This window comes from Aedes albopictus, chromosome 2 (genome assembly GCF_035046485.1).
Source record: "Aedes albopictus strain Foshan chromosome 2, AalbF5, whole genome shotgun sequence".
NCBI lineage: Eukaryota > Metazoa > Arthropoda > Insecta > Diptera > Culicidae > Aedes > Aedes albopictus.
The window spans coordinates 233,850,398-233,877,297 of record NC_085137.1 but is presented as its reverse complement, the minus strand read 5'-3'; the positions used below and the strand labels follow the sequence as shown (position 1 = coordinate 233,877,297).

Here is a 26,900-nt window from a genome sequence, read left to right as displayed (position 1 = left end):
GACTACGATTAGAAGCTTGGTACATGGAATTGCAAGTCACTTAGTTTCGCAGGATGTGATAGGATAATATACGATGCACTACATCCCCGCAACTTCGACATCATGGCGTCGCAAGAACTTTGTTGGACTGGACAGAAAGTGTGAAAAAGTGGGCATCGAGCGGCTACAAAGCTGTGGCAGCACCAATGAACTGGGAATAGAATTTATAGTGTTGGGCAATATGCGACAACGTGTGATCGGGTGGCAGCCGAACAACGCAAGGATGTGCATGTTGAGAGCTAATGGCCGTTTCTTCAACTACAGCATCATCAACGTCCACTGCCCACACGAAGGGAGACCTGATGACGAAAAAGAAGCGTTCTACGCGCAGTTAAGGACAGACTTGTTAGAATCCCAATATGGCCGCCACAATGGCCGACTTTGGACCTACTCACGATTTGAGAGCACAAATCTCTTCGTAAACAAAACCAGCGCACCTGAGCTTCTTATTTCAAGCTTATTACAAGTGAGTAAGAACAGAATAATAAAATGCATTGTTGTTTAAAGCTTGCTTCTTGAGATTTGTGCGTCTGAAGTTTTGATGCACTGTTGCGATGGTTGATCGCCGCGTGTAGTAAAAATCATTGTCGGCGACATGAACGTGCAGGTAGGAAGGGAGGAAATGTACAGACCGGTAATCGGGTGAAACAGCCTGCACGCCGTATCGAATGATAACGGGCAGCGATGCGTAAACTTTGCAGCCTCCCGTGTTATGGCTATCCGAAGCACCTTCTTCCCCCGCAATCCACAAAGCCACCTGGAGATCACTCGATCGACGGTAAATTTTTGTCGGATATAATCAATGTCCGTACATACCGCAGTGCGAATATAGATTCGGATCACTACTTAGTAGCTGTATGCATGCGCTCAAAACTTTCGATGGTTATTACTACGCGTCGAAGTTGAACGCCGCGGCTCAACATCAGGCCCCTGGCAGCAATGAAATTTATCGTTGCCAACATCTAACTGCCTTATACTCATATTCGTGCAAATTGAAACGAGCGTGTAATCAACAAACGCAGCTTTTGTTTGATGTTGTGAGCCACACAGCAAATCAAATTCACACTGCGTGTTTGTTGGGTAGCTTTATTCAACTAATCGCATGCTCCTCTTACCGTACATTAATATTAAAGCGAGTTTGAAGTGCTTTGTATGATCACAGAGGTGGAAAAAATTATTCCAAAAACTGATCAACAAACCAAAATAAACGTTTAACAAAAAAATGTTGATGTTTTCGCATTTGACAGTGGGCGCTATTTACTAGCGCACAGGACATCCTGTCTACCATGATTCCAATGCATTGATATAGGCCGTGTCAGGGGCCTGCTCAACATCGAGCAGCTGCGTAACGTAGAAGTGGCTCAGCCCGAGCAGAGGAAAAACCTCAATAATAGCATATTGTGATATGAAGAACAAAAAGTGATATTTGTTTGTTTGAGAGAGGAGGTAAAAGTACTGAAAATAATATCTCAAATTTACTCCTGGAACATCATCATCATGACACATTTAGCTCTTGGTAAGATCTAACCAATAGCAGTGAGCTATTTGATTGATCTTCATATATCATATTGTGCTATTGGTTAGATGGTTCAAGAACAAATTTTTGATATTATTTTCAATACTTTTATCTCTTATCTCAAACAAACCAATATCACATTTTGATCGTCAGTAGGGTATATGTACCATTCCTTGGCCTAATTTGCAAACCGCCTTGACAATTTTGACAATAACTCATGAATTAATAGCACTAGAAATAATATGTTGATCCTATTACACACTCTAGGCAATTCTTGTTTCACCAATTGGAAGTAAACTAACGTTAATATTCAAGAATTTACTTTATTAAGTTGAAAAGATTCGATGCGATGGTATGCAACGTTGGTCTATGGTACAAAAATTGGCCTATTAGTGGATACAACGTTGGCCTATTGCTTTCCATGCACTAGAACCACTTATTATCTCATTTTTTCAATGTTTTTGCTGAAGTATTATCTCTGTTTGTTCACCAATCTTACTTGTAAATTACATTTTCGGAGCCAAATTTTCAAAAAACTGTAAATGAATTACTTAAACTAAAGTTATTTCTTAATTTATTAACGGTAACAACGCAACCCTTTTATTGTGTATATTTTTACACTCACCGTACACAAAATCTTTCTTCCTGATCGTTCTTTCTGGTTCTTACGCAAGCAATGTTGTTGACGTCACTTTATCGGTGTTGTTGACGTCACTTTAGTGATGGGCCAAGATTTGGGTACATAGTGAAAAAAATGTCCTCAATATTCGGCCCACATTCAATTTGTAAAATATTTATTAGGCTGACACAAATTTCGATTTTCTCTTATGTCACCGCCCCCTCGGAAAATTTTGGTCGAAATTCAACATTTTGAGGGGGGACACCAATAAATTATTCAAGGAATTTCAAAATTTTAAGGTGAAATTAGAGTTGCACAGAAAATATCTTAACAAATCCGATGAGTTTATAGATTTTGCCGAATTGTTTGGGTATTTCTTCGTCAAATACATTTATTATTTATTATCCTCCCCCTTAGCGAGCCAACGAGTATTGTGACAAAAGAAGAAAATGAGATTTGTTCCGGCCTTATTCGTTGAAAACAAATCTACAAATTCAAAATAGAGTCTTTGACCGTCGCATCAAATGTTCAGTTATTGAAAAGTCAGTTCAAAATGTTCCAGATTCATGCCATTTATGATCATGTGTATAGACTACCCACTAAGCCGAAGAATCATGGCGTCTACAAAAAATAAACAAAGAGACATTTTCATTCAATTTCAATGCTCCAAAGTGCTAAAATTGAAACGAAATGTTACAGTTATTTGTCGCATAGCTTTTCCGATATCCAGTTATGCGTGTTTGTTTGAGTTTTTAGTTAACGTTGAGATAGGCCGAACGAGGGGACTATGCCAACGAAGCATCCCGATACCCTACTTGAACTCTGCCCAGGAGGATTACGCGCAGCAGCTAGAAGTGACCCTACCAACGAACGGAAGAGCAGCTTGGGGCAGCTACACTTGAAGATAGCTGGAGGGACATCCGATCCGCCATAGGTAGTACCTCGGCTGCAGCACTAGGCTTCGCGACTCCGAATCATAGAAACGACTGGTACGAAGGCGAATGTGAACAGTTGAAAAACGAGCAGAATGCAACATGGGCGAGAATGCTGCAACACCGTACGAGAACGAATGAGGCAAGTTATAGACAGGCGCGGAACAGACAGAACTCAGTCTTCCGAATGAAGAAGGGCCAACAGGAAGAAAGAGATCGCGAAGCGATGGAAGAGCTGTACCGCGCTAAGCACACGAATGTTCTACGAGAAGCTGATCCGCTCGCGCAGAGGCTTTGTGCCGCAAGCCGACATGTGCCGAGATAATCACGGGAATATTCTCACGAGCGAGCGTGGGATGGTCGAGAGGTGGCGGCAGCATTACAATGAATACCTCAATGGCGACGTTGGAGCAGATCAACTACCAAGCGAGCTTCTAAAATACGGTGGAGAAGCACTGGTGAGAGCACTACACTGGGTCATTACCAAGATTTGGGAGGAGGAAGTGTTACCGGAGGAATGGATGGAAGGTTTCGTGTGTCCCATCTACAAAAAGTGCGACAAGTTGGATTGCGGGAACTACGGCGCGATCACACTACTGAGCGCTGCCTACAAGATACTCTCTCAAATTTTATGCCGCCGTCTATCACCGATTGCAAAAGAGTTCGTGGGGCGAAAACAGACTGGATTTATGGGTGAACGCGCTACAACGGACCAGATGTTTGCCATCCGCCAGGTGTTGCAGAAATGCCGCGAATACAACGTGCCCACACATCACTTGGTCGGGGTTCTGCTAAACCGAACCAAAGACCATTTTTTGAAAAATTGAGTTTTCTTTACCATTAGGTGAAGAAAATGATGATCTTCCTTCCATGTAAAAATCCAGTAATTCTGACAGCTCTTCGTGGAGTAAATTCAAAATTTCTGTATGGCAGAACATACACAAAATAAAAGTGCATCCAACCAGAGTGAACTGTAAACCATTCCATAGAATCAGCGAAATGTTTAAGTGTTGGTCCAGATGAAGAACATTTCAAGTTATGCTCATCTCCGTCAAATTTCTAACTTCCAACCGACTCATAGTAACAATCTGTGGGAGAATTGAACACGTTATTATAAATACGGATGTTGGAAGATGCAATTATGTTTCGATGGTGCTGATCGCCATTTTTCCAAATCACATTCAGCCAGACCGAACCAAATCCACTGCATTTTAGAATCTATTTATTCTCAACAATACAAAAATCAACTGGTTTTAAATACCTGCGTTATGTCGACACACATCATACTGATGATTTGACACAGAAGCCGTCATTGAACAACAAGGCCAATAAGAATAATAAAGCTTGTAAAAAATCAAACACTTGGTTCGCTTTGGCTGATCGAAAAATGGCGTTTTCACGAAAACCATGCTAGAGAAGAATGTTTAGAACTTGATTCAGACTTAACGTCTGGACTTCAGCTAAGTAAAATGACCTAGAGGTAACGTGCTTGGTTATCACTTAAAGGATCCAAGTTCGAATCTCTTTAATATTTTCGAATTTTTTTTTTGTCTTAGTTCACTTTGGCAGATCATTTTCATGGTTTTCTTCGACCAGTATGAATTTGAAGTACACAAATTGCTCCATTTTCACATAAAATGATGTTCTTGCATGTCCTGAGGTCCTGAGATGTGCACATCTCAGGACCTCAGGACATGCAAGAACATCATTTTACATAATCACTCATAATCACTCTTGCTCTGTACCTGCACATGCACTGCCTATAAAAAAACATAGGTGGGAATGGCTGAGCTGGGTGGGCTTCCGCCGTTCATATTTCAAGCTTATTTTGAGACCTCCGAGGTACGCGTCCTCTCTGATTCATGTAAAGAATTGTGAGTGATATCGATTTCAACTTCATAGACGATGAAAAATCGAGTTTTTTTTCACAATCCGAATGGTTTTCTATGAAACAAAGAAACACAGTCAGCCACACTGAACTATAAACCATATTCCAATGTTTTTGTTCAGCCAGAGTGAACTGAGTGCGAAGTACTGAAAAATTAAATGTAATTATATCAATGATTTCAAATAATTTACATGCATTCTTTGTCTCTGATGATTAATAAAGGCTTATAAGTTACATGTGTGTGGAAAAGTTTCAAATAATCTTAGCTGTTGTTTATTTGTGAGTGGTTGAACTTAAAGCCTAATTATCTCGGAATAAAGTTTTTGGCGCTTAGTTCGGTTTAGCAGAACCCCGGCCACTTGTTCATCGATTTCAAATCGGCGTATGATACAATCGATAGAGAACAGCTATGGCAGATTATGCATGAATACGGATTCCCGGATTTTTTTTTCTCTGTTCGGGTGAGCCACTGCGACCAGTATTTTGATCTTTTGTGGCATTACCCGTATCCTTAGTATTTAGTGCATGTCGTACTACTCCATTGTCATTGAGAGGCAATGAAGCATCGATTACTGTACAGTTCCTGTTTTGTTATCCCAGAGGTACAAGATATAGATTTAGATAAAAAGGTCCCGTTATCATAGAGATTTAAATCCCAGTGAAAGAGCGCCCCTAATCAAACACAATATATTTGAATTCTGAGAAAAACAAAACGGTGGTACTGACAAGGTACTGATATTTATCCATGCATCGGAACTCTAGCCCCATCCATGTCTTGCTTCTAGTTTAGTCCCAGGACAACAAAGAAAAACCCAGGACTTTAGGCTAGTTGTCTGTCAAATTAGATAAGAGGCTGTCCATAAAGCACGTGGTCATTTTTTTGGGACTTCTCAACCCCCCCCCCCCCCCCCGCGTGGTCCATTAGTCCATACAATTTTTTTTATTAGTCCATACAAAATGGTCGTTGGCCGAACCCCCCCCCCCCCCCCCCTTCATGACCACGTGGTTTATGGACAGCCCCTAATGTGTTCTGCAATAAGAATGCACGAGAGTCCTTGAATTACCAAAACTTAACAGTCCTTGATAGGTTAGTACGCAATTAGATACGTAAAGCATGTTTGTTTTCCTAACATCAAGTGTAGTCTCGGGTGGGCAAAGTCCGATTCTTTAACTATCAGCAAGGCAGAATGAATGCAATTTTAGAAACTGTCACCAGTAACAAGGACTTTGTACCATGAATCCTTATTACCAAAACACATTACCCCAACTTGACAAACCGGATGTCACTAGGGTTCGGTTTGGTAGATCTTGAACCGTAACGCAACACATAAAGGCGATCTACCTACGTTACGGGCTCCGTTAAAGATCGAGCATATTTTAAACCCCCTCAACCATTCATCCATCAGCACGGGTCGCCTGACACCTTGGATTGGGGTTCCCTGTTTAGTGGACTTTTACCCCCGGAACAGGTGGCCCGTAGTGTTATTCTTAGCCAACTAAGACAACCGCTACCGACACTACACAGCTATCTAGGCTGATCGGGAAAAGAAGTTAATATCAATGATCAGCTTCATACGGACCCGAACAGCCGAAGGATTCCCGGATAAACTGGTACGATTAATCAAGGCGATAATGGATCGAATGATGTGCGTAGTTCGAGTATCAGGGACACTCTCGAATCCCTTCGAATCTCGCACTTTTCCCGCAACGCCGACGGCGACGATGACGAAGATGACGTCGAAACGTACACTGTTGGATGTTGGACTTATATTGTATACAAAACATGTCGTAATAAGCGCAAATTCAACTCGCTACGAGTTGGATATACATTGACAACTCATCATTAGGTATACGGTATATCAGTACAGCATTGCAATAAATGGAACCGCAATGACTTAGAAAAATTGCAGCCTGTTCCTTATATCAGCATTAGGAAGGCAAAGGCAAGTTTCATGGGTGGCTCAGAAAGCTTAAGTTCATATTGGCCAACATTTGTGATCTACTCAAGGAAGATCAGTTACAATAGTATGGGTTTGAATTCACAATCTCAAGCTTCCGTGTTTTAGGCTAGGTGTCATTTTTTTAAAGCTCATTACGGACATCGTATTACATATCACATGAAATCGTATTTTATTCTTTCGATTGATTAGTTGGGACATCGTAATGGTCACTGTTACGAGTTCGGATCAGAGAGAAACGAGTACGCATCTTTACTCGAAAAGGATAGTTTAATGACTGATATTGTGTTCTACATAAAGTGTATAATGCTGGAAGGGTGTCAATGTTTTCAGAGTTGCCAGTAATACTTATTACGAGAATACAAATACATATCTAATAATACAACAGTAACCATATGAAATCGCGAAATATCATCGGAAGTACAGGGGATAGACAAAATGATCAAGACAGGCAAAACTTTACCTTCTCAAAAAAAAAAAAAAAAAAAAATCAAATAGCTGTGACTATTCCAAAAGTGCATCGAATATTATCCAATTTTCACTGTATGTTGATCAACTAGTTGTGTATCAGTGGACAAAATTCGGAAAAGAACAGGCTATTCTGTACGTATAATTATCTGATAGCAATCTTTGAGCTGTTATATCTCCGGATTCAATGAACCAAATGCAATAATATTTTGACCATTTATGACTTACATAATGAGCTTTAAAAAACTTTTGATTGTTTTTGTAATAAAACATCAAATTTTCTTAAATTTCAACATCGCTTCAATCAAGATGCTTATTACAGTTCATTTAAAAGCCCTCTAATTGACTTGAATATAAATATGTTTTGAAGGAAAGTAACAACATAGCCCTCAATTAATTGAAAAAGTATTGCGATGCAAGTTAAAATATGCCAATTAACTAAAAAAATCATGAAATAAATGAAATCGCTGTAACTTTTTCTCATGTTAATAATTTCAAGTTGAGTCAAACGTTTTTCAGAGCTCATTATATAAGTCATAAACGCTCAAAATTTCATTGCATTCGGTTCATTGAATCCGGAGATATAACAGCTCAAAGTTGGCTATCGGATAATTATACCTTTTTCTAGAATCTTTTTAACTTCGTGCAGAATAGCCCGATCTTTTCCCATTCCCCCCCCTCTGAACTAGTTGATCAACTAACAGTGAAAATTTGATAATATTCCATGCACTTTTGGAAAAGTTACAGCTATTTGAAATTTTTTTGAGAAGGGAAAAGTTGTCCCTGCCCCGATCATTTTGTCTATCCCCTGTAGGTATACACACTTAATTTAAAATAGCGTGTTCGGCCATTTTTTGACGTGATTAGAACAGCTGAATACATCTCTGATAGATTGTTTACTTTTTCCACCCATTTTTGACAGTTGGTGTACTGAGTCTCAGTAAAATCGATTACCGAAGTTACCGAAATCGTACTGCTGTTCTAATTTCGTCAAAAAAGATCCGAACAGGCAATTTAGGTTTGAGTGTGTATGGCCACCACTTTGATACGTATATTGCAGTTTAGTGCAGTTTATACGATTGCGCTATACACGCATCGACCATCGGCTTCGTGGCCGTGCGGTTAGCGGCGTCAGTCGTTTAGGCGTATTGTGAGTGCCACGGAGTGAGGGTTCGATTCCCGCTCCAGTCGGAGGAAACTTTTCATCAAACGAAAAATCCTTCATTGGTCCACTGGGTGTTTCGTATTGTCCGTTGCCTAATGTTAGTGATTGTTCAGACTGTGCAACCTCTGGTTGAAGACGGTGTAGTGTCTTTTTTTAAACATCTTTCCTTCATCAATCAGTGTTAGCAATAAAAACACTCAGAATGGTACGTCACAACAGAATCATATAGAATAGGTCAGGTCCGCATGGGTACAAATGATGGCCTCGGTGCAACATGCGTAAGCAGTTTGCATCGAGGCACTCGAGTACGCAGTGCGTCACATGTTTTGCTGATTGCACTTTTACTCGTTGGTGGACGTCCGTTTGGACGATGCGCTAAGGCTCATGTTCTACCAAATAAGTTATTGCCGAAATATTGTCACCGCCACCCCAGGCGTATATCTATCTATCTCTTTTAGGCATATGTACTTACATTGTAATAATCGATTGAAAAACTAAATAAAAGGAACTTCGGTTCCAGTACCAGGACAGTCTTGTTCTGACTCCAAAGTTATGCGTTTCAATACACTTCGGTGTACACTGAAATCTCCCTTTAGCAACCTGATGCTCAGGCACTGCTAACTTCATAGGAATGGGGACAAAGAAGTATCAGAAGTTTTTGATCCGAATGCATAGACGGACTATGTGAAATAGGTTTTTATATAGAAGTGTATAACACAAATTATACAGATCAAAATGTTCACCAATTGACCAACTGCTACCCCCTGTTTAAGCTTATGAGCACCTGGAATTGGCTGATGACGTTGCTCTCCTAGCTCAACGGCTTTCTGATATGCAGAGCAGGCTCGATGCTCTGGCCAATCGCTCCTCGGCGGCAGATCTTACCATCAACGTCAACAATACCTAATCGTTGGATATGAACACGGTCAACCCTTCCAGCTTTACGGTAGCTGGGCGGGCAATCAGTGGAGAATTTTGAAAGCTTTCAACATCTTGGTAGCCAAATGGCAGCCGATGGCGGCACCAAGATCGACAGGTGCACGGATCAATAAGGCGAGGGCTACTTTTTCGAGTTTAAGAAATGTATGGAAAAACAACCAGCGACGTATCAAAATCCTAATTTTCAACTCGAACGTGAAATCTGTGCTGCTATACGTCAGTGAAACCTGGTATGTATCAGCGGAGCACACAGGATATCGCAGCAGAGGCAGACCCAGAGGTTCATGGAGGTGCAGCCTCAACAACGAAATCAAGCAAGTCGACAGAAATTTGATCTGGCCACAGGTCAAGGCAAGGCGATGGTGGGCATTGTGGGCAATCGCCCAGGATGGAGATCTTTCAATTCGGCCCTCTGCCCCACCGTGGAGCCCAGGACTGAAAGTTAGTATAGCATGAGAGTCCGCTTTCTCATTGCCCGTGATTAGCAATAATGTGAAGGGACCAATCGTGTATGAGCGTTTGGATAAAGCATTAATGTCCGTGGGACGCGACACGCGAACGAACACAACACGTATTTTTCATACTTACGATATAACCCTCCTTTGGCATTAAGGTCATTTTTGTACACTGCGTACACTGCGTTAGCGAGCTACTTCCAACGTGATGTAAAAGGAAGGTTGAAAGGATTTTTTTGAAACTTCTCATCGTAATTGGCCATTTTACCTCACGCAAATCTGCCAGGAAAAGGCCTACATTCCCACACCAAACTAACAGTGTTGTAATGGTTCATTACAGCACTGATTTGCGTTGCGTAATGAACCATTACAGCACTGTTTTCAGTTTTGATCAACTTATTAATGCTTTCTGGACGCAGGTTTGAAAAATTGTGACAACTGTACTGTATAACCTGCTATGATCAGATTTCCTTAATCATGGCTATGAACATCAGTGTGCAGTCTGATGAAACAGTTTTGTTAAAAACTATGCTCAAGTGGTAATTTATGAAGCTGCAAAAAACGTTGTACGCAACTCGGTGCAGAACTCGATTTTTACAGCACTCGTCGTAATTATCCAACTTGGCCAGCCTCGTTGGATAAATGTACGACTCGTGCTGTAAAAATCTTCATTCTGCACCTTGTTGCGTAAACTACTATTAAATTACCTCTTTTATGTCGACTGGTTTCGGGTTCGAAGCAGCCCATCGACGGGACGATGTAAGACGAACATTGTCACGATCACAGCATGGTCGGATATATGAACTCTATGTTGATTATACTTTTGAGTTGATTTTTACAAAATCACTACTTTGTGATTGAAAAATATCTGAAATACATTTTATTTAGACACATGTGCTGGGATTAATAATCTATTCATGACCAAAACCTAGTGGCTGATGACCAACGGATTAACTTTGTATTCCAGAGTGTATGTCGCTGCTTGGTGAACGTACGTCATCCGTCCTAATTCAAAAGCGATTTGCACACGATCCGCCCTGTTGAAAATCATAAACGAAAATTCATGTTCATATTAATAATCAAGCAGTAAGCACAAACAGTTGCTACTAATAGCTTGCAAATCCTCTGTAACACGTTACACAAATATAGAAACGTACACTCCAGAGCCCCTACTCACATAGTAAGGGAGGAAAGCGATAAAGTTGAACACTACTATAACAACCGTGTCCATGTGCTTCGTCGTCGTGTAGTGGCATCGCAACCTGCCTGCAAATAACAAAACGTGTAGCGGCGGCGACGATGCGATGGGACGACGACGACGACGACGGACGGAGCCGGTTGTAAAAACCACATGTGCATACTGCAGCTCTACCGCCAAGTTCCGGTTTGGGGCCGACATCGAGCGAACAGCACTGACAAGTAGCTGAACTAACCATCATCGTTCCGTTCCGTGTTGGTGTAGGTACACACGTTCGAACGGGTGGTGGTGCGGTGGCGGGAAGTGGAAATGTTGTAATGGCCGCGAGCAGAATGGAACTTAGCCATTCGCCATCAATTGACACCACCACCAATGGCTAGGCGGGAGGCCACCCCGTCGCTTCGGGTCTGTTCGACAACACGCCGCTCGCCGCCCGGAATGCTGATAGGAAACGTTCGGTTACCAAAGCGGATTTCACAGTTCGCTGGTCATTGAAATTCGTTTTGGATTCTTTTTGTACTTGGTTTAGTTGTATCTATTTCGGAAGGCAATTTTCAAATTACGTCTTATATTCCGGGGTGTATTTAATATGACGTGCATCGATTGTCTACGATCTTTAGTTTGGATGGAATTTAGGACATTACGGTGGGGCGTAATTTAAGCTGTGCATCAGTAAATAATTTAATAATAATTCTGGGCAACACCAACAGGTATCTCTTCGGAAATGAACTAGTGTAGTTCGCACCCCCATAGTATGCAATCTAGTTTTGTGGCTACGGACATCATGACTCGCTCTTTAAGAAGGGCACCAAAAGGTGGGTCATCGAACTATGTGGAGGTTGACTCACTAAAACCTCATTATCTCTCTTGCTTACCTTTGTGGTATGCCCGCTAGGGATGTCTTCGAGGAGGAGGCTGTACTGCATTTCTTCTGCAAAATGGCGTAAGAGACATTGAAAATTTCGGCCCATTTGGTTATTATACATCTAAATCTGAGTCGTTATCTATGTTTCCTTCCATAGATGCTAGATTACCATTAAATCTTGCACCCTTACATAGCAGACATACCCCAATGTTATTATTTTACCAGATATATACCAAAAAAACCCTAATTAATCCACCTAGCGGTGATGGTGCCTTTCTCGTGCTTTAAAATATCCTTTCAACAAAACTCGAGCAACATGTTGATGACATTGACATGAATACAAAATGAAAACTGCTTGCTAAATCTACTCAATATGGATATATTTTATATTAGCATAACATCCAATATTCATAAAATATAAGACAACGATCCAAAACTCAAACCAAACAAGTGTCATGAAGCCGCAACATTTTGAAACGTCATTTTAGATTTTCCGGTCATCATTTTATGACTCCGGATATCTACCCCAACTTAACTAATCGCCATCTTCAACATTGAGACACCATCTTGGATGTTCTGGTATTCATTTTTGGACTCTGCACCTAAAATTACATAAAATAGTCGCCGTATTGAATTTTGGCATGTCGTTTATGATTTTCCTGTTACCAGTTTTGGACGAAGACCGGCATTCTTCCCACACTTATTTCAGAGTCACTTGTTCGGCTGTTCTATTTTCGGTAAAAGTTCGGATTACCGAAGTTCAGCACAGTTTACCGAAGTTCGGCTATTTTTTACCGAACGTTCGGTAAACATTACCGATGATTCAGTAGAGTTTACCGAACGTTCGGTAATTTTTTGACGAACTTCGGTAATATGATGCTGAACATTCGGTAATCTGAACTTTTACCGAAAATAGAACAGCTGAATACGGTACTTTATTTTAAGTGTGCCCCATTCAAACTATAGTCATATTGCAGACCTTGTGATACAGCGCACAGCTTGGGTTTTCTGATTACAAATTTTGAATTCTGGACATGTTTTCATACAAAATATGCCCATAATGCAAGAATTAAATATCCTATAAAATAGGCACTAACTTGAATACTAGGCCATTATCTTGGACTTTGGGCAGCTATTTTGGATACTCTGGTGGACTCCGAACATATTTCTCATACCAAATACACTTATTTTACATAGTTTTAGAGCTCAAAATTCCTTAAAACAGTCACCATCTTCTGTTGACGCGATCAAATTCTAATTTTTCCATTCAACGTTGACCCATCCTGCTATAAATTTACACCTTAGGAATCTGAAATGGTACGATTTGATGAGATCGCTTTAGTTTTGTCTCATATATGAGAACTTAGACCTATTCGTCACTGTTGTTCATACCTAATGTTTATCAGGCCATTGAACAAAGCCACGATTTAATTTTTCACATGAACGTTGGTTCTGCTACACAACAGCTAGTCTCTAATGTCATCTAAGGCTATTTTCTTGCTAACCGTTCATTAGATTATCAAAAAATCTGCGATCTGATATGTCGTATGTATGGGTTTGGTTCATTTTTATATTTGGTAATTTCCGGTGGGATAGCCGGATCTGATTCCATGAGTCATGGACCATGACACTACCGGTTGTCCCAATTATGATCTGAGAATATTTTATTGCTATTTATTCACCTTTACCTAATCACCGCGATTTGATATATCGCATGAATGGGTTTGCTTCACTTTTACTTCTAACCACTTTCGAAGCCACAGCTGAACCCGCAACACTACCGGGAATCTAATGTGGTCTGATCCTATTTTTCCATCAGGTTGTCGATAAGTCGTGATCAGTCTTGTTAGAGATCACAGTCATTTGAACCTTTTCGTCGATATTCGGCCTCCTTTGTCTCCGACATTCGCAACACAAGCAATCAAACTACTGTTAGAAACAAAAATGTCAAACGAATGCAATTCACCACGATAGCGGCTTCGGGAGACGGTTCGGCTTTTGTTATTCCTGTCTTCTTCCATAATAAGAGCTATGTTGCCCATCTGTGTGTCGTATTCAATGCAACATGCAATAATAAACTAATATTAACATTCATAATCGGAATTGGCTGAAAATCTATGCGTAAAGCTAGAATTAGACACATGTCATCGTGTCAGATGACATTGATTTGACCCTTTCTTATGTTCATTGATCTTCGTTCTACTGCTCGTGCTGTGTGTAGGTAAGAGGTAACGATAGCGCATGAATGTAACAAAGCCGACTGACACCCGACTGCGGCAACGAAATGAAGGTAGTAAAAAGTGTCGAATGTTTACAAGACTGGTCGTGATTTGATGTACCGCATCCATGGGTTGGTTAAATTTTACATTTTACTACCCGGATCTGATTCCGGGTAACTACCGGCTGAAACAAATATGGTCTAACATTATTGTCTTGTTAACTGCTCATCGGTTAACCAAAAACGCTGCAAATTGAAGGTGTCACATGCAGGGTTTGACAATTTCGATGGGACTCTCGGAACCAATTCCGGAACACTACCAGTTGTCTTTAGTGTGACGTAAGGCTATTTTCTAGCTAACTGTTCATCAGGTTATCGCAAAAGCCACGATTCGATGTGTCACATGCCTGGATTTGGTTTACTTTTACATTTGGCCTCTTCCGGCCACTCAAAACCGATTCCGAAACACTTGCTGGCCGTTCATTAGGTAATCTAAAAAGCCGCTATTTGATGTGACGCATGTACGGGTTTGTTTCTCTTTCAGATTTAACCACTTCGGCGGGAACCCCGGAACGGGTTCCGGAACACTACTGGTTCAGATATGGTCTGGGATGGTTTTCCTGCTCATTGCCCATCAGGTCATCGAAAATGCCGTGGTTTGATGTGCGCATGCATAGGTTTGGTTCAATTGTATATTTGGCCACTTCCATCGGGACGCCTAGAACCGGTTTCGGAACACTACCGGTTCAGATATGATCTGAGACTATTTTCCTGCTTACCGCTCATCAGGTTATCGAAAATGCCGTGGTTTGATGTGTCGCAAGTATGGGTTTGGTTCACTTGTATATTTGACCACTTCCAGCGGGATGCCTAGAACCGGTTCCGGAACACTACCGGTTCAGATATGGTCTGAGATGATTTTCCTGCTCATTATCCATCAGGTCATCGAAAATGCCGTGGTTTGATGTGCCGCATGCATGGGTTTGGTTCAATTGTTTATTTAGCCACTTCCAGCGGGACGACTAAAACCGGTTCCGAAACACTACCGGTTCAGATTTGGTCTGAGATGGTTTTCCTGCTCAGTGTCCATCAGGTCATCGAAAATGCCGTGGTTTGATGTGTCGCATGCATGGGTTTGGTTCAATTGTATTGTTGACCATTTCCAGCGGAACGCCTAGAACCGGTTCCGGAACACTATCGGTTCAGATATGGTCTGAGATGATTTTCCTGCTCATTGTCCATCAGGTCATCTAAAATGCCGTAGTTTGATGTGTCGCTTGCATGGGTTTGGTACAACTGTATATTTGGCCACTTCCAGCGGGATGCCGAGAACCGGTTCGGGAACACTACCGGTTCAGATATGGTCTGAGACTATTTTCCTGCTTACCGCTCATCAGGTTATCGAAAATGCCGTGGTTTGATGTGTCTCATGCTTGGGTTTGGTTCACTTTGATATTTGCCCCTTCCGGCGGGACACCCGGAACCGGTTCCGGAACACTACCGGTTCAGATATGGTCTTAGACTATTTTTCTGCTCACCGCTCATCAGGTTATCGAAAACGCTGTGGTTTGATGTGTCGCATGCATAGGTTTGATGCATTTTCATATCTGGTCCCTTCCTGGGGTACCGTTCCGGAACACCTAAATGGCCATATCTCCGGAACGGCTGAACCGATCCGAACCATTTTCAATAGGAAACAATGGGACCAGATTCCGCGTCGAATGAACCGTCGGTCATTGAAATTGGATGAGGTTTACTGCCAAAAAGTGATGTGAGTTTTTTTGTACACACACATACAGACACACACACACACGCACACACATACACACACACATACACACACACAGACATCACCTCAATTCGTCGAGCTGAGTCGATTGGTATATGTCATTTGACCCTCCGGGCCTTCTATCAAAAAGTCATTTTTGGAGTGAACATATAGCCTTTCCAGTACACTTAGTGTACGAGAAAGGCAAAAACGTCGAAATTTGGAATGACGCTTACGTCACTTTGCAGAATTACGGCAGTGTATATGAGTACCCTTTTTGAAAAGCGTTCCACCAGCTACCGTCTTAAGTTGTCCACTATCCCCGTGACTCCTAGGTGATGTATGGCACACTCGATGGAAAGCTGATTCTGTTTAACGCATTCTTTACGTCCAGCATGACGACTGCGCAATAGCGGATTACCCTTCACTTCTTTTGGAACGCTATCTCAGCGGTTTTGATTACAGCCCTTATAGCGCCCACCGTCGATCGACCCTTCCGGAAGCCGAACTGGCTAATCGAAAGCCCAGAGTCTTCGGATTTCTTGTTATAGACTATCAGCCACGACAGAATGATCCGTTCTAATAATTTCCCGGTGGTGTCCAGAAGGCCGATAGGTCTCTATGCCGTCGGGTTGCCAGGTGGCTTCGCAGGCTTGGGCAGTAGAACCAGTCTTTGCCTTTTTCTCCCTCGTCGTTTGTCACCAGGGAGATCTCGCATTGGCCGGTTTGACCACAAGAAACGGGGGCCCATGGTCTTGTATCGTGGCGTGACGATCTTCTGCAGCATCTCGGAAGAGCGTTATGGGAGTGCTCACATGCCCTTCGTTTTGTTTAGTGCCAGTTTAACCGCCTTGTAGACCTTACTGCACTCACTTCCACCTGTGCGAGCTCTTTGCATTCTCCTTCTAGCTCTTAGGCAGGATGGGCAGAGTTCTGTGATTTCTGTACACCACCAGTATACCGGTTTGCATCCATTTCTGGGTAGGGATAGCTTAGGCATTGCGGCGTCACATGCACGGCTTAGGCTTCCGACTAGAATACTAGATCATCGCTGGATAGATCGTCGGTGTTAACCTCCACAAGCAATCGTTCCACAAATGCCGGCTTATCGCGAGGTCAGACATCTTCGATGACTATCGATGACCTTCGGCTGTGACCGTTTTCCTCCGTATTCGGACCTGTATCGAATCGCTAGATGGTCACTGTACGTGTGCCAACCTTCGAACCTCCATTCTAAGCTTGGGCTCAGATCAATGCTGGACTCTGCACCGTTCCTACTGTAGCTTTTTCGTCGTCTACATTCGCGACATTCACGTTAGCTTCGAGTAGAGCCCAGCCTCTCACGTTAGGCGAGCGACTTCCCGACACAATCGCCCAGGCGTTGAAGTCTCTATCGATGACCACCGGACTCAAACCCACTAGTGCGCTTGATAGCGAATCTAGAATAGACGAGAACTGGTCTATTGGCCACTTGGGGGGCATAATAACTGCAGTAGTACACCCTGTTGATCTTCGCTATTTCAAAGCTCTCGTGCGATGTGGAAATTATTTCCTGGACCGGAGAACGACAGGTTGTACAGATCACCGCTTGGTCTTATCCGCTATTCAGTGTCCGATAGTAGAGGGATGTCAGTACTTCACTACGAGTCTAACTGCCACAGCAACTGTTGTGCGGCTTCAAAAGGGTTTAGGTTTAGCTGTGTGACCTGCGTTATCGTCGGTTGGTTCGACCTCCCCGCGTGCCTGGACATTTAGGCCCACTCGTCATGTGGCCCTAATTCGCCGTACAAAGCAGACATGTTGGTGCCGAGATGCACTCTCTGGCGATGTGGCCTAGGCCTTGTATTTTTTTTGTTCCTGTTCGGGTTTGTCACTGCGACCAGTTCTTAGATCTATTGTGACATTACCCGTATCCTTAGTGTAGTGCATGTCGCATTACTCAATTGCCATTGAGGGGCAATAAAGTATCGATTTTGATACAGTTTTTGTTTTGTTTTTAGAAAACAAAACAAGAGTACTGATATTGGCCATGCATCGGAAACCTAGCATCACCCTTGTTTTACTGCTAAATTCTCCCCAGTAGGAAGTTTAGGACCCGGGTTTTAACATTAGCAGCAATATCATTCCAATAATGGAACATGTGTTCAGTAATAAGGATTCTAGTATGTTCCTTGCGTACTAGCACTTTCCAGTCTTCGAAGAGTTAGTACATACATGGATCCCTAACCCAATTTGATTTCTTTTGCATTGAGTTTAGCCTCAGATGGTGAGGTTTTTAACTATATGCAAAATAAAGTTGGTAAACTCAGTTTTATTCAAAAACTGGAAGCCACCAAAACACCAGTAGTAGGACTAAATGCTATAACTCCTTGAATTACAAGAACACATATTCCAAAATTGAAAAATAGAACGACACTAGATTTTGGTTTGGTAGATCTATCACCGCAACGCAACCCAAAAAGGCGATCTACCCACGCTACGGGCTCCGTTAAAGATCGAGCATCTTTTAAACCCCCTCAACCATTCATCCCTCAGCACGGGTCGCCTGACACCTTGGATTGGGGTTACCTGTTTGGTGGACTTTTACCCCCGGAACAGGTGGTCCGCTATTCTAAGCCGGCAGCTACACGGACAAGTAGGCCTTGTATATCGCACTTCCTGCAGGTTTCGTTCCTGTTAGGGCCTTTACACGCCTATGACTTGTGCCCTTGCTCTAAGCACCTGAAGCACGCCTCGGGTGGCTCGTAGGTGCTGAGCGGGCACATCGACCAGCCAATTCTGATCTTGCCGACTACAGTCGTCTTTTTCACCTCCCCATACAGGGAGTTTGATGGTGACAATCTGCGTGCCTGCCGGGGCCTTCCACAGACGTATCGATGCACTTGGTGCATCTACCTCGCACTGCTGCTTGAGTGTGGCTGCGAGCTCCTCTTCGTCGGTGATCTCGTCATGATTTTTACACTGGAGAGTAACCCCGCCGTTTGGGCTTTCTCCAGAACTTTTTCGCCCAGTTCCTGAGCTAGTGCTTTGTTGGAGGTGCCCTTCTTGGCCGCCTCCTTCTTCATCACTAGTATCATCTCTCCAGTGCTGGTGCGCCGGATGCTTGTTACATTCGCACCCAGCGGTGAGAGTCGATTTTCGCCTCGTATGGCTCTCAGCAGCTCGGCGTATTTATACGCCTCAGTGGTCTTCAACAGCGCTTCGCGCTTGCGAGCTGCTTCCACGTTTCTCAACGCCCTTTTTTTTCCCAATCTTAATCCAAGAGTTCTCTATCTCTTGGTCTGGTTGGCCCCCATTTCTCTTGGGGTTGGTCTCTTGGGGCTTGGTTTCACTGCCACTTGCGCGTTTCGCAACCAACTTGGTAGCCTGGTTGCTCGACGCTGGCTGTTCCCTCCTTCGGTTTTGAGTTTCTGCCTGGAACTTCTTGTCCCCCGGGGGCCGCGTCTCCTCGGCAGGTTTTGGACATGCAGCTCGAGTCGTATAGTAAGTTTAGGCAGCGGCGGCGGCGTAATCGGCGTGAGATTGTTTTTTATTTTTTTTTTTTTTATTTTAGAGGATTGCTACTTCCAGTTTTAGTGAATTGTTACTTCTATCCTCGCAATATTAAAGATTTTACAGATAATCAGTGTGGTCGTTCGCCTGGAAATTTATAAAGAATTCCTCTAGATGAAAATTCACAACGTCGCACGTCTCTTGTTAGGATATTCTTTTCTGAAACTCATTTTAGACCAGTGCTGTCATGACAAAATCAGTGATGGTTTCACAAGGATTTCAAATTCCAGCGCCCCATATACCGGTACGCCCCTAAGAAAATTACTTAAATATTGAACCTAATTTGGATGATTTTTCCTAATCAGGACGATAATTGTTTAAAGTAGAATTTCTGCGATTCCTTCAGAAATATTAATTTTATTGCTGTTATACTTTTTGAAATTTTTGTTGGAGTTCGAAAGAATTCTTTTATTGTTTTTTTTTTAATAATTTTTCCTCAGGGTTCTCTTCGGGAATTCCTCCAGGGATTTTCTCAGGAGTTTCTTCTAGAATCCCTCCAGAATTCTCAAGAGTTTCCTCTGGAAGTTCCTCCAGGGGGCTTCCTGAAAAAATCCTCATATATTTCTCCAGGGGTCAGATAGTAAGCTTCTCTAAGGATTTACAGAAACCTTTCTTCAGAGATTTTTTCAACGACTTTTCCAGTGACCCTTTAGGAATTCCTTCACCTTTCAGAGATTCTTTTATGAACCACTTTGGGAATCACTTAAGAATTTATTTCTTAACATTACTTTCCTGAAAGTTTCCTCTAGGGAAATTGTTTAAGGGAATTTTATATATAAATACCTTCAGACATTTTTCAAGAAATTCATCCAGAAGTTTCTTCAGAAATTCATCCAGGACTTGTTCCAAATCATCCTCCAGGAATCCCTGTAGAAATTTATTACTAGATTTATTTAAGAATGCTTTCAGAAACTTTGCCTACAATTTCTGAACATATTCCCGAAGAATATTGTTTCAAGAATTCCTCAAAAAACTTCTTCGAGATTTAATTCAGCAATCCCTCAAGGATTTCCTTTAGAAATCCTCTCAGGGATTTTTTAAGAAACTTCTCTATGTTTTTTTTTCGCTGCACTTCTCAAAAAAATACTCAGAAACCTCTTCTACAGTGTATCAAGCAATTGTCCGTACAGAAATTTCTTGGTCAAAATGATTTTTCATTCAAATGTTCATAACTTTTTTATACCTCAATCAAAAACGCTGAAATTTTGACCAATCATGAATCATGTATTGGAGCTCCATTGGTAAAATTTTGACCGAGATCGAATAAGTTTTCTGAAAGATATAGAACTTTTAGAAAAACTTATAAGATTTTTGAACACATTTTTAAAACATTATATCTCAGTATGTACTCGATCCAAACCTCAAATTGCCGCTTCTGTGACGAGGAGAGGGAAACATCAGAACACATCCTCTGCTATTGCAGTGCACTCACCCAACGTAGGTTCTAAGCTCTCAGCAAGCCCTTTTTAGGGCCTGCTGACATATGGATCTTATCTCCCAAGGACGTGGTTGGCTTCATAAAGCTAGTCTCGCCAGAATGGGGGAGTCACATACTGTAACTCAGGATCTCTACACGTTCATAATAGATGGTCTTGAGTTCAGTCGATACCAAGGTATCTCAGTGACAAACATGTTACTGAGATAACTTGCGTACCTTACAGCAAAAGGGTATATCACAATAGTTCTAAAATCTGGACGCAGTGATCTTCACCCGACAAACGAGAGAGATGTACTCGATGAAACTTTTTAATTTTTTTTTTGTGTTATAGCTGATACCTATGGCTTCCATATGCAGTTACTTTAGAGGTTTTATATTCACTACAAAAAATATGAAAAATGTGCTTATGTAGTTGACGATGTTTAACAATTTACCATTTTTTGCACATATAATCTGCCAAACGTTTTCCACCAATAAAAGTACATTAACTGAACGAAAAATACATAGGCCCTACTCTTCATATGTAGTTTAGTAGGCCCTGTATAAAAATACTAAATGAAGAGAATTTAAAGGCGTTGACAACACTTTTACATTTTTGTTGATCAAAATATGATAAATTTCCAAATGACACTCTGAACATATACAGATTTTTCATATTTTTGTAGTAAAACCTCAAACAAAGATGCATATAAAAGCCTAAGCCATAAGCTGTATCACAAAAAAAAATTGAAAGGTCTTGGATTCGATCCAAAATCTTCACTTGATCGAAGTTGAAGATATGTCCTTCTTCCAAATTTATAGAAGAAACCCTGAAAAAATTTTCGAGGCAACCGATGGAGGATTGACTGAAAAAATCCTGGAATTACTTTGTAAATATAAATAGAATTCCTGGAGTTTTTCCTGAAAGGTGAAGGTCCATAAGTTACGCCACGCCACGCAAAATAAAATTTCAGACGATGTCTCATACAAAAAGTGCGCCATAGGGGAAAGGGAGTTGAAAATTATTTCATAAGGAACATTTGAATTGTATTTTTTTTAAATAGATCCTTGTAGAAACTTCTGAAATAATTCTGGATTCTTCATTCTAAATATAAAACGCAATTATAATGTTTGGAATCCGTCGATAGTTTTCTGAAAGAATCCCCGGAAAAATTTCTGAAAAAAATCCATGAAGGAATTCCTTAAGCATGGAAGGTTTCTAGAAGAATTCTTGGTGAAATTTCTGGAGGGTCCTCTATTGGAATTTCTGAAGAAGATTACATGGAGTATATGCCTTCAAAAATGTCATTTGTAAATTGTCATAAAAATCTTCCAAAAGATATACATATACCGTCAAGGCACCATTCACCGTGGATCTAAGAGGATTCGGAGCAAATAAGGGCTGTCATTTGACACCAGTCTTATAAACATTGTTGGTGCCGCTTTTAATTGCCTTCATTATAGGTTAAAATTAAAGCAATATCCACAGAAGTAGAAAATTTTTCACAAAATTTGGTGATACAGTACAATTAGTAAAGGGTAGTAAGGTCGCCTAATTCCGTGGTAGGTCACCATTCACCGTGGTAGTAGGGACCCATTCACCGTGTATGAGAAATTTTATTCTACTTTGTTTAAAAATGATCAAAACTTGGAATTTTCTTCGTTTAAACTCATTTCAAGTAATAACTTGCAAGATTTTATTAGAAAAACGAATATTCAAATTTTCGATTTTTTATCGATATATGGGACAATATGGGGCACGGTGAATGGAGACCATTGATTTTTAGGGTACCCATTTACCGTGCCTTTTTGTTTCAATTAAAAAGTACGAGTAATCGTACTTTCTTGTTAAACTTACTTCGGTAATGCAAAATACATACCTGATATGTGAATTTAATTGCTTCTTGGTGGAATAACAACGTTACTACATTTAGTTTATTGCTTAAATCACCTTAGCGCAGTTTTCGTTTTTTTTCACTATGAATGCAGTGAACGACCAGAAACCCGCTTCATGTAAACACACTTCAGTGTCAAAATGATACTTTTAAATGTTTCTAATGAGCGTTTTGACATGGTAACAATACATTAATGTTGTATTGGTGGAATTGAAGGGAAATTGACATATCATTCAATCATAATATGGAAATAATGAAAAAATATTCGAAGGCACACGGTGAATGGAGCCCCCACGGTGAATGGCGCCTTGACGGTATGAATATGTACGAGAAAGTGTTTGTGAACCTCATGACAATACCGCCAAGAATTTCGTTGATAATTCGTTAAGGTCTATAAAATAGATTCGCTTATTCGCTAAGCTTTCAGTACACAGTGTCAAGTGTGCAAATGTTTCCGCACGTATCACAAGACAAGTTTATGTTGCAAAATGAAGCCTTAAACAGTACGTTGCATCTTATATTCCCATTCGTCTCTCGGGTACAAATTACTTCACAAATTTCATTGATCTCTTCCCAAGAGGCGACGGTGATTATGAAAAACTACTTGCTGCTCGGCGCGGGCCGCGAGAGAAAAGTTCATTAAAAAGCTGATTATAAATTCATTTATTTTCCTTTTTATTACGGTCGCTGTTTCCACTCATCCCATCGTTACACAGAGATCGATCATGTGCCCTGTCCCTTTTTCGCCCGGTTTTCACACCTCCCCAGCAGCCGTAGTGTTCGGACCCACAGCTTCCATCGCATCGCGAAGACTCGTGGGTGCTGCTTCCACCATCATTTTTTCCCCATCGTGAAACAAGCATTTTCTTGATTTATGTTTTTCATCGTTTTCATCCGACTTTTTTTCTCTTTCCTTTCCTTCCAGCTACATCGTCACTGCTGCCCTATTTAACCATTCACATGCAGAGCACCGGACTGACGGTGGAGGAAATTGCAATCATCTACCTGGCGTTGCCATTCACGACCTTCCTCAGTCCGCCGATTACAGGTGAGTGAAGACTGGAGGAGACTCGGTTGTCGGGAGCAAGTTCACAAGAAAGATGATTTCACGTTGATGTATGTGTATGTACAAGCAATTTAATAGCAAGGTCCCTCGGAGTGGTAGCAACGATGCAGCAACCGTGATTGACAATGGATTGCCCGGGATATTGATGGGAGTCCTGCGTTATCTCTAAAGGAAACATGGTTTAGCAAAATATTTACAGTAAATGAAGGAGAGAATTTCACGTAGCCTCGTTATAAGTGCTTGAACTTGTTTAGCTTAAATTTTGAGCAAACTTTGATTTATCTTCGCTATTTTTTATGGGAATCTACGTAAATTATGTACTTATTAAAAGATAACGTACTGCATTGCTGGTTTAAGCCATGCGAGAAATCATCATCCATTTGGATCTCCTTGATGAATACTTTTAGAAATCACTATATGTGAATACGTGAAATAACTAAATAGTAGTAGAATTTCAGGGTACCGTAAAACAGGGTTTCGTTGATCAGCAGAAAAAAATGTTCAAGCAATTACTTTTCATTGAATCATTTTGTTCAAAGGAATGGTATTCCGTAATCTACCATTGTGAAGCTACGGAAATACCCATGGAATTCGTGAATGTGTAGTTTCAAAAGCTCTGGATTTTCAAATTTGTGTTTCGTTCATTCAGCGTTTTACACCTATACGCAGGGCCAGATTTACAAATGTGGGGGCCCGAGGCCACAGTGTTGTGGGGGCCCTTTATATTGAGGATATATTTTTGCCTATATAACATGGAAAAATCTAAAAAAATGATCCTTTCTTTTCGAATATGGTCACGAAGGAAAGTATTAACCCTTCGGGACGCGAGCTGTTGTAAAAAGAACAACACCATCAAAAATCCTCGTTCGTCGTATACAGCGCGAGCGCGGTGCAGTTTCGGTTGCTGGATGCGCGTCCTGAAAGGTTAATGTCGTCGTTAGGGAAGAATTTGAATCTAGAACAAAAGACAGAGCTAGAAATGATGTTGATATCCGTTAAATTTATTAATAACAGAATTGAAATTCTAGCGTAGAAATGTCTATGAAGTAGAAAATGCTTTTCAGAAATGTATTCGCGCCATTAGATTCCCGATTTAGAGGAAATTCATACCAGAGTTCATTAGGAAACTGCAAGAAGCTGAAATTTTAGAGGGAATCCATGATAAGTTCCTGGTGGAATTTTTGACCTAATTTCTAATAAAATTTCCTGTTAAATTTCTTGAAAATAATTAGCGGAAAACCCGGAAATATTGACCAATTTCTCCACAAATTTATTCTGATATTTTCTCTATAGAAATCTGTGGATTTTATCAGCTCACCATGAATTCATCCTTATTTCAGCAAGCAAATCTCTTAACTCAAAAAAAAAAAAAATGTACTGAAACTCTTCGAAATTATCTGCCTTGATTTCATACTAGATTTCCTCTAAAAAAAATTTGCAACAGTTGTGGTGTTCTCCGATTTGAGTAAGTCGTAATCTGTCTAAGTAAAATAAAAGTCAAGAGCTTCAAAAACACCACTAAATTTCGAAAAAAAGAAAATCCTTTAATCTTCTAAGAACACAATACAAAATTTTTCAACATATTTTCAAAGACTTTAAATTTAGCAAGAACTTTTTGACTCTGCAGTTCTGGAGTTCCTCTAGAATTCAATTGAAGATTTTCATCAGGATTTCCGATAATTATTCATTAGCAATTGCACAAAAAAATATTGGCAATGAGTTTTGGAGGCAGAGTTTAAATTTCATTAATAGCTATACAAATAATAGTTAAAGTCTTTTTCAAAAGAATCACAACATATCACATACATCTTGCCAGTAGACAGTAATTCATAGTTCTAATAACAAAAACCAAATCAAGAGATGTTTATTGTAATACTTTTTACCTGCTTCACATTTTTTTTGTGAAGTGACATTTTGTGGGGGCCCCTGAAATGTGGGGGCCCGGAGCCCTGCCCCCCCTAAATCCGGCACTGCCTATACGATGCAGACGTAGGATTTGTTTCTCCCTGCGTGAGCGACCTCGCGTGCGCTTCTGAATCATTTTCTGACGTGCGAGTTTTTCATGCAAAATCTCGCTCTCACGATTCAAGCGCCGAAATCTCGTTTGCTTGTAAAACGAATCCAAATCAATTTGAACAACATTCATTGTTGTTGTTGTGCGCTAGATTTGTAATTCTTCTATCATACAATCCTAAAAAACGATGTAAATAATAAAGACACCAAGAAATAAAGCAATGAGTAAAATCACGAATCAAGAATTGCGCGTGAAACAACTCAACCATGAGATTTGTGAATTTGAGTTTTTACGAACACTAAAGCAGAGGAGTCACCATTGCCAACCGGTATTGCAATATTGCAGTAATAAATAGCATAACAAATAGCATAAGCCGAACCCGAATGGCTACAAACGGCCACATCAAGACGACTAAGACCAGAAAGAGTTGAATACCTACCAGGGTAGCATTTAAAACCCCAAACCTTATGGTTGCGTTGCGCCGTAGATTGCATGGATTACGACACCAAGTTCCCAATAATACTGCCAAAAGGGTATCCGGTAACTAACCTGCTACTGGACTAGTGTCACAGAAAGTTTCGTCACGCCAATAATGAAATCATTGTGAATGAAGCTGGGGTCGCCAGTTAGCCTAGTGGTTAAGGCTATGGATCGCCAATCCGGAGACGGCAGGTTCGATTCTCGTTCCAGTCGGGAAAATTTTCTCGACTCCCTGGGCATAGTGTATCATTATGCTTGCCTCACAAGTCACAATGGACTTATCCACCGATGAACCGAATTCATTGCGGTTCGAGAATTTTGACACTAGAGCGGGGCCGTTTCCAATCAGAATTGAACGATTATGATTGGGAATGGCCCCGCTCTAGTGTCAAAATTCCAGGACCGCGATGAATTTGGTTCATCGGTGGATAAGTCCATATACAAATTC

The 26,900-nt window shown here is 41.1% G+C and overlaps 1 protein-coding gene across 2 annotated transcripts in view; it reads left to right on the top strand.

Annotated features, from left to right (window-relative positions):
* The window catches only part of LOC115257421 (uncharacterized), a 143,572-nt gene that overhangs the window by 8,028 nt on the left and 108,644 nt on the right, over positions 1-26,900 (top strand). For both annotated transcript variants that reach the window (XM_062851343.1, XM_062851344.1), the window contains exon 2: positions 23,818-23,940. In XM_062851343.1, the coding sequence (XP_062707327.1) occupies positions 23,818-23,940 (123 nt within the window). The remainder of the gene's footprint in view (positions 1-23,817; positions 23,941-26,900) is intronic.